The 18,171-nt window shown below is 43.3% G+C and overlaps 1 protein-coding gene across 2 annotated transcripts in view; it reads right to left on the reverse strand.

The window, feature by feature from the left end:
• The window catches only part of LOC147027574 (uncharacterized), a 28,713-nt gene continuing 10,542 nt past the window's right edge, over window positions 1-18,171 (reverse strand). For both annotated transcript variants that reach the window (XM_085877081.1, XM_085877082.1), the window contains exons 3-5: window positions 7,363-7,815; window positions 3,290-4,024; window positions 1-2,939 (exon numbers count right to left, since the gene is read on the reverse strand). In XM_085877081.1, the coding sequence (XP_085733207.1) occupies window positions 2,445-2,939; window positions 3,290-4,024; window positions 7,363-7,815 (1,683 nt within the window). In that variant the 3' untranslated portion in view covers window positions 1-2,444. The remainder of the gene's footprint in view (window positions 2,940-3,289; window positions 4,025-7,362; window positions 7,816-18,171) is intronic.

Genomic DNA, 18,171 nt, shown 5'->3' on the forward strand with positions numbered 1-18,171 from the left:
AGAGAGAAACCTGTGAGAAGAGTGGTGATCATGTTCACCTGACACGCGAAGGTCCCCGGTGGTGGTTCTTCTTTTGGGACGCCAGTTTTCGTCTTGCCAGACTTCGCCCTGACGGTCTCCTTTCGTCGGGAGCCCGGTCGTGGGGACACATGGGCTGCTACAGGTCCGAGTCCCGCCAGCTCGAAGACCACACGAGGTGGACAGGTCCGAGTGCAGGCTCTGGTCTTCAGCTCGCCTTTCCCTCTGAGCTGGAGGCCTCAATAAAGGCTGTGGCCACCGGTTCGTGTGTGTGTGTGTGTGTGTGTGTGTGTGTGTGTGTGTGTGTGTGTGTGTGTGTGTGTGTGTGTGTGTGTGTGTGTGTGTGTGTGTGTGTGTATTTGTGGGCCCGTCTGTAAGTAGGAACTGTACAAGTGCTCTTTGCTGTACATACTTGCATCTCATTAGTCGTGATAACTCTGCTTCTTGCGTGCTCCCCCCTTTCCCCAATTATAAATAAATACAGTTGTTAAACGTATCAGTTCGTTGTTATGTTTCTTCCATTGGCTTAGCGTGACACGTGTTGGTGAATTATAAAGGCTGTTGCCGCTGTAAATGTACATTCGGACTGACGGAACTTCGGCAACCGTCCGCTCGGGTTGCGCACGGGTCAGGCACGTGAACGGCTCGACTCGTACGAGAGCAGTCGAGGTTGTGAATACTCGTCGAGATAACTCGCCACGTGGATCTCTTGGTATTTTGAAGATTGGCAAATAACCCTGTACCACGTGGTGGAATTATTGACGATTCACGGTCCGGTAAGGGACCCGGACCTGTCGGAGTTTTCGGAAAGGTACGATCTAGATTCCGGGTGTTTGGTAGAGTCGACCCTCCCGCCCCACCGAGCGGTCGTGCTCGCAGCTGATACCGAGTCTGCAACAATATGGTGATACCATCTCCGATTTATTTCCAGTCGTGACTGGAGTTCGTCAGGGGTGTGTACTGGCCCCCACACTTTTCAGTGCTTGTACGGACTGGATTCTGGGGAGGATGTCGGAGAGATCAAGCTGCGGTACATCATTTGGGAATGTCAAGATCTCTGACCTTGATTTCGCAGATGATGCAGTCATCTTTGCAGAGACTCGAGATATCCTTTTGGGGGTCCTTTTCTCCCATTGGTTTAGCCACCTTTCAGAGTTAGTTAAATCGCACTTTTGCCTCCAAGACCTCCAAAATGCGGTGCACAACCAGCTCATCGTTCCCCATTCCTACCCACGATTTTTCCCCCCATTCCATTTCCCATCCCCATTCTACTCGACCTCCTCCTCCATAAACAGCACACGGCTGCGGGTAGCATCTTTGGCTGAAGACGTGGCTGTGCCACAAAACCGCTGATGCTGTGCCCCTATTACCAGTAAGCTGGTACTCATTTCGCCACCCTCAGAAGGATGACAGGCTGAGTCAACGCCACCTGGTGCTAATTCAACGACCGACAGGAGCTCGAACTCACGACCCAAAGATCCCAAGCCAGCCACCCTAACTTCTAAGCCAACACCAGAACCAAACCCAACCCTCTTCCTTACAGCTTACCACCCCGTAGAGAAAAACAATCCTGACTGCATTTCAGTGAATGTTTACCTTATAAATGTGCAAGAAAAATATTGTGGGATATTTAATTCAAATTCAGTTTTGGTTGTGCAACTTCTGATAGAGTTGTATTCCTAATGGATATGATAATAATCCATCAAAAATGCTCCGCATCACCAATGAAGCAATAATATTAATACGAGTTTTATCTTACAAGAAACTCCAATGAAGGAGGAGACCATTTGACCTATCAAAGCTAATGCTGTGATTGCCATCTTATGGTTGTTCTTCATATTTTGTGTGCAACACAAGGCTGCAGGGTAGCATCATTGGCCGAGGTCACAGCTGTGCCACTGATGCAATGCCTCCACGTTCAAGGAAGAATTTGTAATTTGGCTATGGTCCCAGCACTAACTCACCCACTCTTCACAAAGGACATTTTTGGGATCTTTAACGTCCACCACCAACTCGTGCCGGCAGACAGAACCCCCAGTTTAACGTCCATCCGAGGGACGTCACACACATGGATAAAATCATCTTGCCTGTAGAACCGTGTACAGCTGGGTCGGGATTCAAACCCAGGCGAGACAGCTCAAAGGTGAGTGTGCGTACCTCCAGAGTCTAGACCATCCTGCCAGCCCTTATGGTTGTTTCTATACATTTGTTGTCAACGATTACTTATCTGGAGCACAATTTTAAATGCATTTGGTGATCTTCAGATTCATCTGTCATGAGACTAGATCACAAAATGTGTTACAAGTGCTTGCCCGCTGTGACCAAAACAAAAAAAAAAAAAATAAAAGAAACATTCAAAATGTGCGACAACATGAGAAGGGACAAACTATCGATCCGACGTGCACCATGAGGGGAAAACAATCCTTTCATACTTGTGCAGAGGCCTGGTCCACCCACAAAGAAAGAGCCTCAGCATGATCTCTCAGCCATGTGACACTTGCTGCCATTTTGTCCCTCAGAGCTCTTGCTCTTTCACAAAGTCCAGCCATTGGGGAATGTAGCGCCACCGTTTTGCTCGATTTTTCGATCGCAACAGCTGCTCGTTCAAGCCCCATACGCAAGTCGTGTGCTGCACTCCTCAAATTATCCTGGCTGGCCGATCCTTCTACCTTCTCCGTGGCCGTGGCAAGTTCCCGGGCGCGGTAGGCCACCGTCCGGCCACTCTCTAGAAGCTGCATTGGTGTTGGGTGAGGTGGTACAGGTGACAGTTGAGTGACACAAGCTTCGATGGCATCAAAAAGAGCAAATAACGGCTTACTGAAGGTGCACAGCAGGTGTGAATCACTGCAAGAAATTGATGTTTGGCAAATATTACGAAAGGAGTTGGGATCTTGCTCAGCTGGTGTCTCGAAATGGTAAATCTGCACAAAGACAAACACATCTAGGAAGGTGAAGACCATTACGTGACAATGAGAAGAAGAAGAAAAAAAAAACATCAAGTTATTGCTTCAACTTCCTGTCTGGACCTCATCGTCGAGGTAGATGGTTACAAAATAATTTGGACACACACACTCATTTACAATCTATGACAATCGGCTTTATCCAAATACAGTTACCATATACGAGTACTTCGATGTCTCCGTCTTTGCTTCCGTCACACGACAACACATACCAAGGACAATGGGAATTGCGTTACCACTCCATTGTTATGAAATGTTCAAATCACTCTGGGGCTTTGGGCATTAAGGTGAAATATTGATGAAAAAATTACCTGAATCAGCTCGATCTGGTCTTCTATGTGGTACATCCGACGACTCTGTGGAGGTACCGTGATGGTCGATTCTGTGACGTCACATGCATGAAACGTTTGACCGCCCCCCATATCAGTAGGAGGTGGTTTCGTTCGAGCGTGCCATTGGTATTCGGGCACTGCAGGCTGTGGTACAGGAAGGCTTGTTGGCAACAGTGGATCCATATTGGTGAATGACAATCTCTCACTGAGATTGCTGCAACTGCTACTGTTACTGCTACCGATACTACTTCTGTCATTACTTTCCAAGCTTCCGTCAGAAACTTGGTTCGTGATCATTTGAGCACACAAAACCTCAGGCTGAAGCTGGAAAGTGCACGGATTACTGTAGACCTGTGGAGCATCGTTGACCGGCTGTGGAAATTCACCAGGTTCTGATTCTACGTATTGCATCGGTTCGAGTGTGACAATCTTGTCACTCCCCTTCCCATGCATCTGGAGCCCACAATTTGATGGACCCGTTGCTTTCTTGGGGATGTCATAATCACTCGTGTGTTTGTCTTTGCACAAGTCAGATGGCTCGGAGACCCCATTGTGATTTTGTCCAGATGTGTTCAATGGAACAGGTGTGTCATAGATGCCATTGTTAGTGTCCAAATGCTGGGAGATACCTTGGCAAAACAATGCTGTGCTGTTTGAAGTGGCCATCGGACGTTTGCCAAATGCTGAAGGAATATCATAAAGAGAATCTTGATTCTGTAAAAAGAGGGGGAAAATAGAATGAATTACGCAAAAGTAAATGAAGTTAAAGCGGACAATGAGAAGATGATGTGGTGACAGATGGAGAGAAATAGAAATCAAAAATAAATCTCAGCCAACACAAACAAGTCACCCTTGTTATTTAAACAGAGCCTGAAAACTTTTATTTTAGACACCACAGACCAATGGCCTCTGCGACATCCATTTAATTTGGAGGCAACGAAGGCAGAACTTTTGACTCCTTCACTATTCCATTCATCTACTTGCACCTCCTTTCTTTATCGCTTCCCATGCTTCCCCACCCTCATTCTTCTTTCCTCACCTACCCCCTTCCCTTTCTTTCCTTTTCTGTTTCCCACCTTAAATGTGGATACATAATAAACAGATCATCCTTGATGTGGACAGAGTGTTCCCTGTTCACTCCACTTTGTATGAACTAATCAATCCATGTACCATGAGCACTCATTGATGGAGTTAAGAGCCTGAGCATCGAGGTTTTCAGATGAAGGTTAAAGCCGAGCATTGGCTGAGCAGTTATGGTGGCTGGCTTGGGATCTTCGCGTCCTGAGTTTGAGTCATGTTTGCTGCTGAACTAACACCAGGTGTGGTTGACTCTGCCTGTCATTCTTCTGAGGTCGGCAAAATGAGTACCAGCTTGCTGGGAGACTGTGTCGGAGTGGCGACCCATCCAGGATTGTACCCATTAGCCAAGGAGACTGCGAAGGCAGCACCAACGCTCTGCACAGAGTATGGTCCCAATGGATGGATGGATCAGTGGCACAGCTGTGCCCCAACAAAATGATAGCTACCTGGCAGCCAAGCTGCCATATGCAAGAAGAAGAGGATGGGGGGTTACTCAAAGATTTAAGAATGTAAAATAATTACTCATTACTGAACTGTATCACTCATCAATTGAGTCACTTCGAGGCATTGATCAGTTAGTCTTTGTGAATAGGCCCAAAAACTTTTTCCATGGCATTTGTAAACTCCACATGTCCAACAAATCTGGTGACACTTTGATATTTTTTTCATATTCTGGTGTTCTGCCTGAAGGTAGGTTCAGGTCTGCCGAAGGAGTTTCTTGGCAAGCATTATATTGGGAAATTTTTCCATTGCCTTCCCAGCAGTAGCGAGGGCAGGAATTTGTAATTTGGTCATGGTGCCGGCAATACCTCACCCACTCTTCACCAAGGACACCGTGGGGATTTTTAACATCCTCCAACTAATGCTGGTAGACAGGACACCCAGCACACACATTGATGAATCACCCTGCCTGTGAAATACCTGGATGACAGGATATAGCCGGGTCGGGATTCGAAGCCAGGCGAGACAGCTTCGAGGCATGTTACACATAGATGTGCAATGAAATTCTCTTACAAAATGGCACTGACCTGGCTCCATTTAATTAAGTACTGATCCAACCTATCTCTCTCTTCTTTGGAATTCTTTGCAGTACAAGATAAACTAGAACGGGCACTCGTAGAGCGCATACCTTCACCGCAGCCACTAGTTACCTTTGTATTAAGTTGTCCACAACGCATCTCAATACAAAATATGCATTTCGTGACCCCCATGACCTTTGACCCACAACCGCTACCTAGGGTGACAATAGTACTCTACCTTGTGTCATTTCAGAAGATGGGGAATTGAACACTGAACAATTTGGAGTTAATTTGATGTAAATCGGAAACATATTAACCGTTTTCATCATGAAAAAACGATGTTGACCTTTTTGTGACCTTGACCTTTGATCCGATCGCTCCCAAAATCTAATGGATTTGTCCTTTCATGATGCCAAACAAATCCAAAACAATTAAAGCCTCTCTGGGTTTTGTTTTTTTTGCGTTAAGTTGTCCACAACGCTTTCCGATATAAATGTGAATTTGTGTGACCCCCTTGACCTTTGACCCCCAACCGCTGCCTTGGGTGACAAAAGTACTATACCATGTGTCATATTAGAGGATGGGGAATTTAATTTTGAACATTTTGGAGTTAATTTGCTGTAAATCAAAACAAAATTGACAATTTAATCGCGAAAAAACGATTTTGACCTTTTTGTGACGTTGACCTTAACCTTTGATCCGATCGCTCCCAAAATCTAATCGATTTGTCCTCTCGTGATGCCAAACACATCCACAAAATTTCATGACAATCTGCGAAGTGGTTTTTGTGTCATGTTGTCCACAACGCTTCCCAATCAAAAACTCCATTTTGGTGACCCCCTTGACCTTTGACTTCCACAGACTAACTCGGGTTGCAAACACTATACCATACGCTATATCAGTGGATCAGGATTTGAATACTGAACATTTTGGACTTAATTTGATGTAAATCAGAACAAAATTGACACTTTAATCACAAAAAAACGATTGTGACCTTTTTGTGACCTTGACCTTTGATCCGATCGCTCCCAAAAGCTTCGCCTGGCGTCCTTGAGTAACTGCACATCATCTCTGAAAATTTCATGCAAATCGGTTCAGCAGTTTTTGCGCAATGTTGTCCGCACACATATTTACCAATAAATAAATACACAGGGGTCAATACAATACCTTCGTCAAACGAAGTTTGCGAAGGTAACAAGTGAGCACAATATACGCCTGAACAAGAAGGGATATACAGAATTGTGCTACTACATGGAAAATGGCAACCACTTTAGATGACGAACGTATGTCGCGACACACCGTCTCCACAGTCTGTACCGATGTTCCAAATATGAAACGTGAAAGTTGAAAACTTTGGGAGTTAGAGTGCGGACAGCAACGGACGGACGGACAGACAGACGGACGGACGGACGACCGGTATCACATAATACGCCCCGATATATATATATATATATATATATATATATATATATATATATATATATATATATATATATATATATATATATATATCAGGCATATAAAAAGGAAGATGGAAAGATGAAACACAATTTTTATCTAATTATGTTTCTTTGCTGACGCTGACTTTAATGACGTCATGTTTAATTACATGCCAATAATGAAATCTTCCGCTTTGGGAAAAAAAAAAACAAAAAAAAAACAGAAAAAGTTCAAAGATTCATTGATTAGTAGATACAGGTTTTTCCATCTTTTCCTGTCACCCTTAATTAATTAAACTCGAGAAACCCTTTTTAAAACATTTGAGGTCTAATGATACTTTCCAGACCTTTTCGAGTTACTGCCAAACTTGGTACTTGCTTCACCGAAACCTTCATTTCAGCCTCCTGATGTATCCAGCTCAGCCAAAAGGCCACACAACAGCGGAAACCATTACAAACAATAAGTTGTAAAAAGCAATTTTATCAGCCAAAATAGATTCTTGCAGAACTGTACCTTCATGACAGAAACCACATCTGGAGGACAGGATCTAGATTTCACTGACTCAATGTCTTTGTCTTCCGTGTCCCAGTTTGTGGTGCGCAATGGTATATTACTGTGGTCTGTTCGTGTCTTGGTGTCAGCTTGAGGGAAAGGCACAGGAACCTGATATATCACCTCAGAGGTCAACGAGTGGGACCGAGACTGAGAACCGATAGGGATCGGTGGACATTGATTGTGAAGTTGGAGGTGGAGCTGAGATTGAAGAGCCGGTGGAACGGCTGCACCGACAAGCAACCGCAGACGGTTGCCGGGTGCGACACCGTGTTTACCATGCAGGGAGCAAAGCCACCATCCACGTAGGCCTCCAGTGTTCTGTTCGTGAACAGTGATGATGTCACCTCGATGAAAGGAAAGCTCATCTGGAGTCTCGGCGACGTTGTCATACAGGGCACGTGCAACAAGTGTCTGTTTGGGGTTCGGTAAGGTCAGAAATAGAATTACAGTGAGATGAGTGGGCTTAACCACTTCAACATAACCACACCATTTTTTTTTTTTTAATACAAGATTGAGACACTTGGAAGATCGAGATGACAGAGGGTGAAAGGCAATGAACTGACAGTTGAAAAGGCAACGAACGTGGGGCTCACATGTGGACTCAACGAGCAGAGGGAAGAACAAACAAGAAAAGAGGAAGGTGAAAACACCTGAACCCGTTTTGTGGGTGTGAAATTAACACAAAAAGAGCTAAATGGTGATTGGCTGAAATGAACAGTCGTTGGCATTAACGCCATCCCTGTGCGAGCTCAAAGGTTGCTGCCAACGACACGGTAGAATCTGGATAATAAGCGCATGTGTGAATATAAGCGCGTATGAAAAATAAGCGCGTATTAAAACGTCATTGTAAGGCTTTGGAAAGTGGAAATATTATCAACTCGAGCAGGACAGTGTTTCGTGTTTTATTGGAACATAAACTTTAAGTCCGAATTTGTTACACGTCTGGTACTGGTACTGGTACTGGTACTTCTGGAGTTGTACGTTCAAAGTAACCTTGCTCATCAAGGGTCGTAAAAGGGTGTTTTACGACCGTTTATCATGAAGGGTCGTAAAATGTCTTTCATCAAGATCAAAATGGACACGGCAGTGAAACGTTGATCACACATCCGTTACAATAACATTGTGATTATCAGTAACAGACGTGTAAGAAATTGGGACGTCACATGACGACTTTGATGCGAATGATGAAGAATGAGGAAATAATTGTTCAGAGTGAGAAAGGTTCGAAGAAGATTGGCAGCGGAAGACGGGCCTTTCACCCGGACACGGAAAACCAACTTATTACGGAGTTTAATCAGATACGTGCTTGAGGACTGATCATGGTAGGGGGAGTGGAGGAGCGAGGGTGGGGGAGTAGAGGAGTGATGGGGAGTAGAGGAGTGATGGGGAGTAGAGGAGTGATGGGGAGTAGCTGAATACGAGGATAGGGTTCTCTGCAAGGGAAAACTGAAGTTCGGGTTCAAACTGTCGTGGAATCATATTTTTTCATGTTCCTGCAGTATATATTTATCAAGAATGTATTTCAGGTGAGTGATAACTCTTTTCTCTCCTCTCCTCTTCCCCTCCCCTTCACCTGCTCCTCCCCCTCCACTTGCTCCTCCCCCTCCTCTCCCCCTCCCCCTAAACCTGCTCCTCCCCTCCTCTCCCCCTCCCCTACCCTTCTCCTCCTCTTCCTCCACCTCTCTCTCTCCCCTTCCTCTCCTCTCCCCCTTCCCCCTCAAATTCCTCCCTCTTTTCCCTTCTCTCCCTCTTTCTCCTTCTCCATCCTCCTCCCCTCCCATTCCCTTCCCCCTCCTCTCCTCTCCCCCACCTCATGCCTCTCCTCCTCTCCCCTCTTCTTCCTCTTCCCTCCCTCCCCCTCCTCCTCAATGTGTGTGCTGTTAAACGATTCATCTGCCAAAATCCCCGCTCTCCTTCCCCTTCTCCCATCTCTTGCCCCTCTCTCCTCTCCTCCCCCTCCCCCTTCTCATGGTGACCCATCGGATATGAAGAGGGCCGGTTCAAATGTCATACATTTATACGCCCGTGGGTTTCTCATGGGTGCCCCACTCGTGTTTTCATATTTTCACCCATGTCTGTCAAGAGGATATTTCAAAAAGTTGAGGACGGATTCGGGCAAAATTTGGTGGAGAGATTGGGTGTGCGACAAGGATGAATCAATTCGATTTCGCTGAAGATCCGAATCCGGATTTGAGAGTTAAAATTTTTTTAAGTGATTCTTCACCATTGAGAGACATGACCAAAAATGATACGTAGCATGATATTCCAAAACGTTGTTGATGAGTTGGTTTGGTGACAAGAACAAGCGAATTAGATTTTGGTTCAGGTCCAGATCCAGATCTGGTTTAAGGAAAGACTCGTTAAGGGATTAATTGGCTGCAGTTCTTCAGGGGTCTTCTGGGATCTTTGGAGTCCTCAGGGTCTTAGAGGATCTTCCAAGGTCTCATGGGTCTCAGCAGTCAAAAGGATCAAAAGGTACACTGCAATAGTACGTAAATAATAGACATAGTCAGATGGCTATACCGTATATACATATATATGGAAAAATATATACATATAAATATTTACATATATATGGAAAAATATATACATATAAGTATATACATATACATGGAAAAATATATACATATAAATATATACATATATGTGGAAAAATATAAACATATAATTATATACATATACATGGAAAAATATATACAAATAAATATATACATATATGTGGAAAAATATAAACATATAATTATATACATATACATGGAAAAAAAAAATATATATATATATATAAATATATTGTTGCGGATTCGCGCCCGCCGGCGTGCGAACGGCCACGTAACTCGAATCGCGGCACGTCGCCCACCGGACGGACAATCCAGTCGTGACCCTCTCGGACTAACGCCGGGAACCAGTCACGGGTGGACCTTTCGGTCTCACCGCGATCGAGCCAATCGGCCCCCGCATGGGATAGGGTTGCTCGCCAAATTCGACCTACCTAAGTACCCACACGGAGGGTAGACCGGGCGATCGCACCTCGCCGCAGGTCGACTTCGGACACGGGCCACTTAAGCGACCCGTTCCGTACTATCGGGATAACCGAGCGGTGTTATTCGTCGGCCTCGACGGTTCGATTAATTATCGGGCGTCTTAGCCCACGACCAACCCTTTACGTGAAGCAAGATGGGGATTCAATGAAAGAAATGACGAAGCGAAGCGGGAAAACAGTTCAATAATAAGCACATTTATTTCGCGATGAACGGAAAGCACACATATACAATTCCACCAAAAGCACATGGAAAAGAAGAAGACAAAAAGCAAATGCAACAATGCAGATCTATCCGACTACCGGGCACTCGGCAACACTTATACAATTTTACTTCACAGACGGCGCCGACAACACATATTCCCAAAGCAAAAGAAAAGAGAACCACCCTCCAGGATGAGGGGGTAGGCGGGCCTGGGGCCGAGACCGTGTCGGGCCTACCCGTCTGATGATGAGACGCGAAGTGGCGGTGGTGCCTCAACTCCGCGGGCCTCGCGGACAGTGGCTGGCAGGGGGTGGGAAGGGGGCCCCCTTTTGTCGCACTATCTCAGCGCGGGGGGGAAACAGGAGGGGGTTGCTGATGCTCGGGGAAAGGAGGATTTCACAAAATCTTGGGTCCCGCGACGAGCGTCTCCACCACGACCTCGGTCGCGCCGCCGGCCTTTCCCTCCGCAGTTCCCCGAATCCGACGCGAGCACCCCCTCAACCGCCTTCGCCGCCGCCGCCTCTCCACAGCTCCGTCCTCTTCACTCCGACTCCGCGAACTCCCAACTGCGAACTGCCAACTGCGAACTGCGAACTGCTTCTCCGAACTCCAAAACTCAACTACCTCCACTTCCAACTCAACTCGTCTGACGAACGCAGTCGTTTTTATAAGCCCCGTGGCTTCGCTCTTTCATCTTTGACCCTCTGCCTCCGACCTTTCACCTCGCTCCCCATTGGCCCGAGGAAAAGTGGGCGTGAATGCTTTTTGATCCATGAATTTGCATATAGCGACCGCCCTCCAACGCCCTGGAGGCGGGGCCAAATCGCCCCTCGCTCACCGATTGGACGGAACAAAAGTGGGCGTGAGTCGTTTTTGATCCGTTTTTCTTCAGAAAGTCCGCGATGCTTTTGAACACGTTGCTCGGTGCGCGCCCTACACGAGTCCAGCATCGGTGCCCACGAGTGGCGCGAGATGACGGTGATGCGATGGTGGCAAGTTGTGACGGTAAAGGTCGTGGCGGTTGTGGTGAAGTGGCGTTGTGGTTGGTGGTTGTTGTTGTGATGGCTGTTGAGACGTGGTTGGTGGTGGTAATAATGGCGGCTGGTCCAAAATAAAGATAGTAAAAGAAAAACGGCTATCCTGAAGAGTCGCAGCCCTCATGAATGACATTTATTCCCTCGAGACAACGGGTTTGGGCCTAACTACACATATACTTACCGAGATATCTCACCTAAGGGACCTGAATGGTGGTTTGCGAATTTGGTCAACCACAACAATATATATAATGACCGTTTTTACAGCCATTTTTCCCTACTGTGCAGGGGTTAGGCTTTTTCTTGAGGCAATGTTTTATGGCCAGATGCCCTTCCTGACGCAACCCTGGTCGCCTCTTACGACACACAGGGATATGGTATACCTATTCTAACCGGGGCATACACCGGGACCAGTACACTGGTACTCATTTCGCCGACCTCGGAAGGATGGCAGGCTGAGTCAACCCCCTGGTGTTATACGACTTGGTATATATATATATATATATATATATATATATATATATATATATATATATATATATATATATATATATATATATATATATATATATATACACACATATATTCAGTGGCCCAATGGGGTTTTGAACTCAGGACCTTTTTTTTGGGGTCCCAAGCCGCTGCCCTAACCACTGCGCCAGCACCAGGCTGTTATATATATATTCATTGTACCTGAACATACCTGCATTGTACTGGTAAGAACATTGCTTTCACGCACCTTCACTTACTGTGATTTTTCCCTGAAGAGCGCAGCATGAAAAGCTTCGGTCACTATTATGTCGTGTTTGTTTGTATCCATATACAGTATATGTAGATATATATATATATATATATATATATATATATATATATATATATATATATATATATTTGTAAATACACACATATATATATATATATATATATATATATATATATATATATATATATATATATACATACATATACATATACATTTTTGTTGTTGTTGTTGAACAAATAGAAATAAATTCCTGCATGGGGTGAGTGTGAAAAAATTCTGACTCAACACAGGACTCAAACCAAAGGAACTCATCACTTACGTGGTAACAGCCCTCTGAGCTGTTGAGTTTTCACGATATCTTCAGAAGTTTCTCACACTTGCACTACAAGTATATATATATATATATATATATATATATATATATATATATATATATATATATATATATATATATATATATATATATATATATATGACCAAAAAACATCGGTGGACGGTGATGCCTCATCGAGGTGAAGCTTCCGTTGACCCGTGTGAGTATGTTTGATAATTGCATAGTTTGAATGCGAGTACGTCTATTAATTACGTATTATTGGACTATAACAGTGTCTCTTAATTACATTTATTAATTACAGACTCTTGGAATGTACCTTTCAGATATTTCCACCTTTAGACACCTTGAGACAATTCAAGACCTTTGAAGACCCTTTGACCTTTCAGACCTTTATAACCTTCAGACCGTTTAGAAACATTAGACCCTTTGATCCTATGTCGACACCTTGGACCCCTTTAGACCGTTCTGGATTTTTAAGACTCTGTGGACCCCTTCGACGACTGAAGATTTTTATTCCCTTTAGACCCCTTGACTGATAGACCTTTAGACACATTTGTCAATCTTTAGACTCATTTGGACTTCTTAGACACCAGAGAGACCCCTTGGACTCTATAGAACTGTAACTACTATTGGAACATACCCTTTATACTCCTTTGACCTTTTCGACCCCTTGAGGCTATTTTTGGACCATTTAAGACCATTGAGATCCTCTTAAGCTGGTTCGACTCCTTGACCATTTGGACACCTTAAGACCTTTTAAGACCCCTGAAGACCTTTACACCCTTTAAACTGTTTAGATCAAAGTTGCATCAAACCATCAATTTTCATTTGATTGACTTGAACTTTGAACAGGGTTGCATATTGGGTCACCGAAGCTTCTTGTGTGGGCTCAAAGGTCGAAGCTCAAAGTCACAAAATCATCTATTTTCATTAACTTGAAATTTGAATATAATTTACATATTGGATCACAGACCTGGTCCACCTAAAATCAGAATGATCAATTTAGCCATTTTGACATGTCAATGGTTGACATAAAAACAATGTCACCGCATTATAATCAAATGGGATTTTTTTGTTAATTTATTAATATCATATCTCAATAGATTTTCAAGATCTCAAACTAAAACTTAGGTAGCTTATTCGTAAGTATGTGTAACACATGTGAGTAACATTTGGGCAAACAGATTCAAAGGTCAAAGCCATCAAAAACATGCAAAACACATAAGACGCTGCAATTAGAAAAATGTATCAACCAAATTTGTTTTGCATTACAACCTATTTCCAGTACTGGTGGGGTATGCTTACACATTGGAAACAAGGACAAATGTGTCCAAGAGCCACGTCCTTCTGGTTTTGTCTTCACAAGAAGAAGAAGAAGAAGAAGAAGAAGAAGAACAAGAACAAGAACAAGAACAAGAACAAGAACAAGAACAAGAACAAGAACAAGAACAAGAACAAGAACAAGAACAACAGCAACAACAACAACGCGGAGCTCTCTTCGAGCCAGCGTTCGCAACGCGGCTAAAAATTCATGACAAAGTGGAAACATCATCATTTTGATCACAATAACAACAACTTCCGATATTTCGTCACGTGCCTTGATGGAGCCAATAGCGAGACCCGTCATGGAGGCTCCTCATTCATGACGAGAAAATCGTGTATTTACGAAATTACAACACATTAAATGGAATAATCTTTAAATAGTGACGTGAACTTTTCGAAACTTTAAAGCAAATGTCCGAATATATTTAAAAGTTCATGATAGACGCTCTCAAAAGGAACCGTCAATGTGAGGATGTGTACAGGTGTTTAGTATTTAAGGAGATCCGGATCCTGTATATAAAAGAGCCGAGTCCGAAAGGTTTTGTCTTCAGCAGCAGCAGAAGAAGAAGAAGAAGAAGATGAAGATGAAGATGAAGATGAAGAAGAAGAAGAAGAAGAAGAAGAAGAAGAACAAGAAGAACAAGAAGAAGAAGAAGAACAAGAAGAAGAAGAAGAACAAGAAGAAGAAGAAGAAGAAGAAGAAGAAGAAGAAGAAGAAGAAGAACAAGAAGAACAAGAAGAACAAGAAGAACAAGAAGAACAAGAAGAACAAGAAGAAGAAGAAGAACAAGAAGAACAAGAAGAACAAGAAGAACAAGAAGAACAAGAAGAACAAGAAGAACAAGAAGAACACGGAGCTCTTTTAGAGCCAGCGTTCTCTACGCGAGACGTGGCTAACAAGAACAAACCGAGCTTCCCAATTGTCTCCGGTCACTCACTTGCATTTGTTTTTTTTTTCATTTATTTATTTTCATTTCCTCCGCCACCGAAGGTGGAGGTGGTTATATTTTCACCCCTTTCTGTCTGTTTGTAACTTGCAAAATCGAAGGTTTTTCAAGTTTATTGGTTTGTCGATTTTGTTATTCTGTCTGTCTGTCTATCTGTCTGTCACGTACAGGTCACAATTTTAAACCGATATTCACGAAACTTCACCACATGGTAGAGATTGTCATAAGGAAGAAGCCTATTGGTTTGAGGTCAAAAGGTCAAAAGGTCAACAACTTCGGTTAGATTTCTAAAATCCTCAATTTTCATCCCATTGACTTGAAATTTGAAGAGGATTTGCAAATCAGGTCCGTAAATTGAACCACCAACTACGTTTTTGAGTTCAACATAAGCCAAAAGGTCAATATCAGCCTAATTTCTAAAAGTCAATTTTCATTCGATTCACTTGAAATTTGAAGAGGAGGTGCATATTTGGTCATTGAATTCAACCACCAATTATTTTGGTGGTCAAATTTGTTTTATGGATTTTGCAAATATCGTGCTCTGCGTGATATCTTCTTGGTTGTTTGTCTGTTTGTCTGCCTGTCTGTGTACAGAATATCTCAAAAAGTTGTGGACAGATCCATATGAGATTTGGTGGGCAGGTTGGTTGTGTGACACCGATGAACTGATTCGATTTTGTTTAAGATCCGAATCCAACGACTGGAATTTTTTAAGTGATTCTTCACCATTGAGAGATAGGGCTCAACAAATATATAGTATGATATCTCAAAAGGTTGTGGACGGATTCAGATGAAAATTGGTGGACAGGTTGGGTGTTTGACCACTTGGAATTGTTTTGATTTTGGTGAAGATACAAATATGGATCTGGATACGAGAATTATTTAATTTTGAAAGCGATTCTTCACCATTTTGAGAGATTGGGCTCAAAAATGATATATGGCATGATATTTCAAAAATGTATTGGGCCCGATATGTTCTCGTGGATCAAGCATTATTTGGCAGAGGTTTGCACTCCACCGAGTGCCCTTCTAGTTTATTCATATTTTCATTAACCTCCACCATCGAAGATGGATGGAGGTTACTGTTTTCACCCCTTTCTGTTTGTTACTTACGAAATCTAAAGATTTCGTAAGTATATTGATGACTTCCGTTTCTGTTTGTTTGTATGTTTGTTTGTTTGTTTGTTTGTAGGCACAATAACTCGAGAACGGAAGAAGCTACCAATGTCAAATTACACCGCGTGATTCAGGAGGGTGGTGGCGAGCACTGATTAGATTTTGGTCGAAATCAGTCAAAGGTCAAGGTCACAGCGAGGTCAAATATCCGATTTTTGATGGTTTGGTGCAGATAACTCAAGAACGGAAGAAGCTACCAATGTCAAATTACACCACGTGATTCAGGAGGGTGATGGCTAGTGCTGATTATATTTTGGTCAAAATCGGTCAAAGGTCACAGTCACATTGAGGTCAAACATCCAAAAAATGATAACTCGAGAACGGAAGAAGCTACCAATGTCAAATTACACCACGTGATTCAGGAGGGTGATGGCTAGTGCTGATTATATTTTGGTCAAAATCGGTCAAAGGTCACGGTCACAGTGTGGTGAAACATCCAAAAATTGATAACTCAAGAACGGAAGAAGCTAAAAATGTCAAATTACACCACGTGATTCAGGAGGTTGGTGGCTAGCACTGATTAGATTTTGGTCAAAATCAGTCAAAGGTCAAGGTCACGGTGAGGTCAAACATCCAAAACATTCGATTTTTGATGGTTTGGTGCAGAATCATCGCAGAAACTTCTAGTTTGCGTCGCTCCCTTCTCACGAGACAGCTTTTATTAGACAAGGTCAGAGGTCAAGTTGACGATTTCGTAAGTACAAGTCTATGACTAATTGTTTGTTTGTTTGTTTGTGAACAGTATTACGGAAAAACTCCTCAACAGATTTCGACGAAACTTGGTGGGGGGGGTTAGGTCTGGTCCAAGGATCATGCCATTAGATTTTGGACTTGGTCCAAAATCCAATATGGCCGCTATGGCGGCCAATTTGAAAAAATATTTGAATATATTTTTTTTGCATTTCTACATGTTTTAAGTGATTTCCAACCCCCCCCCACACAAAAAAAAATTGTTAGAGAAAAAAAAAATTTGCAACTTTTTTTTCAACAAAATTTCGATTTTTTTTTTTGCATTTCTGCATGTTATAAGTGATTTCCAACAAAAAAAAACATGCCAAAATTATAATTGCGGCTGATTTTGGAACTTCATGTGGATATACCCACATTAAATCAATTTCTGTCTCAAGGAATCTAGTTATGACGAATGACTTGAGTATGTAAAAGTTAAAAGTAAAAGGGAAAGTTGCAAACTATAACTCTGTGAGCACTGTTGACGTCAAATTGAATGAATAGGATATCAGGTTCACTTGAGTGACCTTGCAGTATTGGCGGCGGAGGCTTTGCACTCTACCGAGTGCTCCTCCTCTAGTTTGCAGATGCTTTCCAACGGTTCTGTAATTTTTCCAGGTGTTGCGGCTTCAATGTCCGTCAGTCAGTGAGTGAGTGATTGAGTCAGTGAGTGGTTAGAATAAATGATGACCGTTTTTACAGCCATTTTTCCCTGCTGTGCAGGGGTTTGGCTTTTTCTTGAGGCAATGTTTTATGGCCGGATGCCCTTCCTGACGCCAACCCTGGTCGCCTCTTACGACACACAGGGATATGGTACACCTATTCTAACCGGGGCATACACCGGGACACTGTACACTGGCACTCATTTCGCCGACCTCGGAAGGATGACAGGCTGAGTCAACCCCCTGGTGTTAATTCAGCAGCCAACGGGACTTGAACTCAGGACCCTGGGATCCCAAGCCGCCACCCGAAAGTGGTTAGAATGAACTTTATATTTTAGATATAAAGTTGTATTTTCTGTCTGTCTTTGTCCATCACTGGAATTGGTACGACCGGTAGTAACCCTATCGTCTTACATACCATTGAAATCCTCCTGACAAATGGAGATGCAAGAAAATATTTTCAAACCTTCAGTGTAAGGGTGGGGGGAAATCCCCAATTCTCTATTGGAAAATATGCGTCGCATAGCGCCACCCAGTGGTAGGCAGTATCACAAATC

Source organism: Eptatretus burgeri, chromosome 4 (genome assembly GCF_056783735.1).
Source record: "Eptatretus burgeri isolate ZD-2024b chromosome 4, Ebu_testis_v1, whole genome shotgun sequence".
NCBI lineage: Eukaryota > Metazoa > Chordata > Myxini > Myxiniformes > Myxinidae > Eptatretus > Eptatretus burgeri.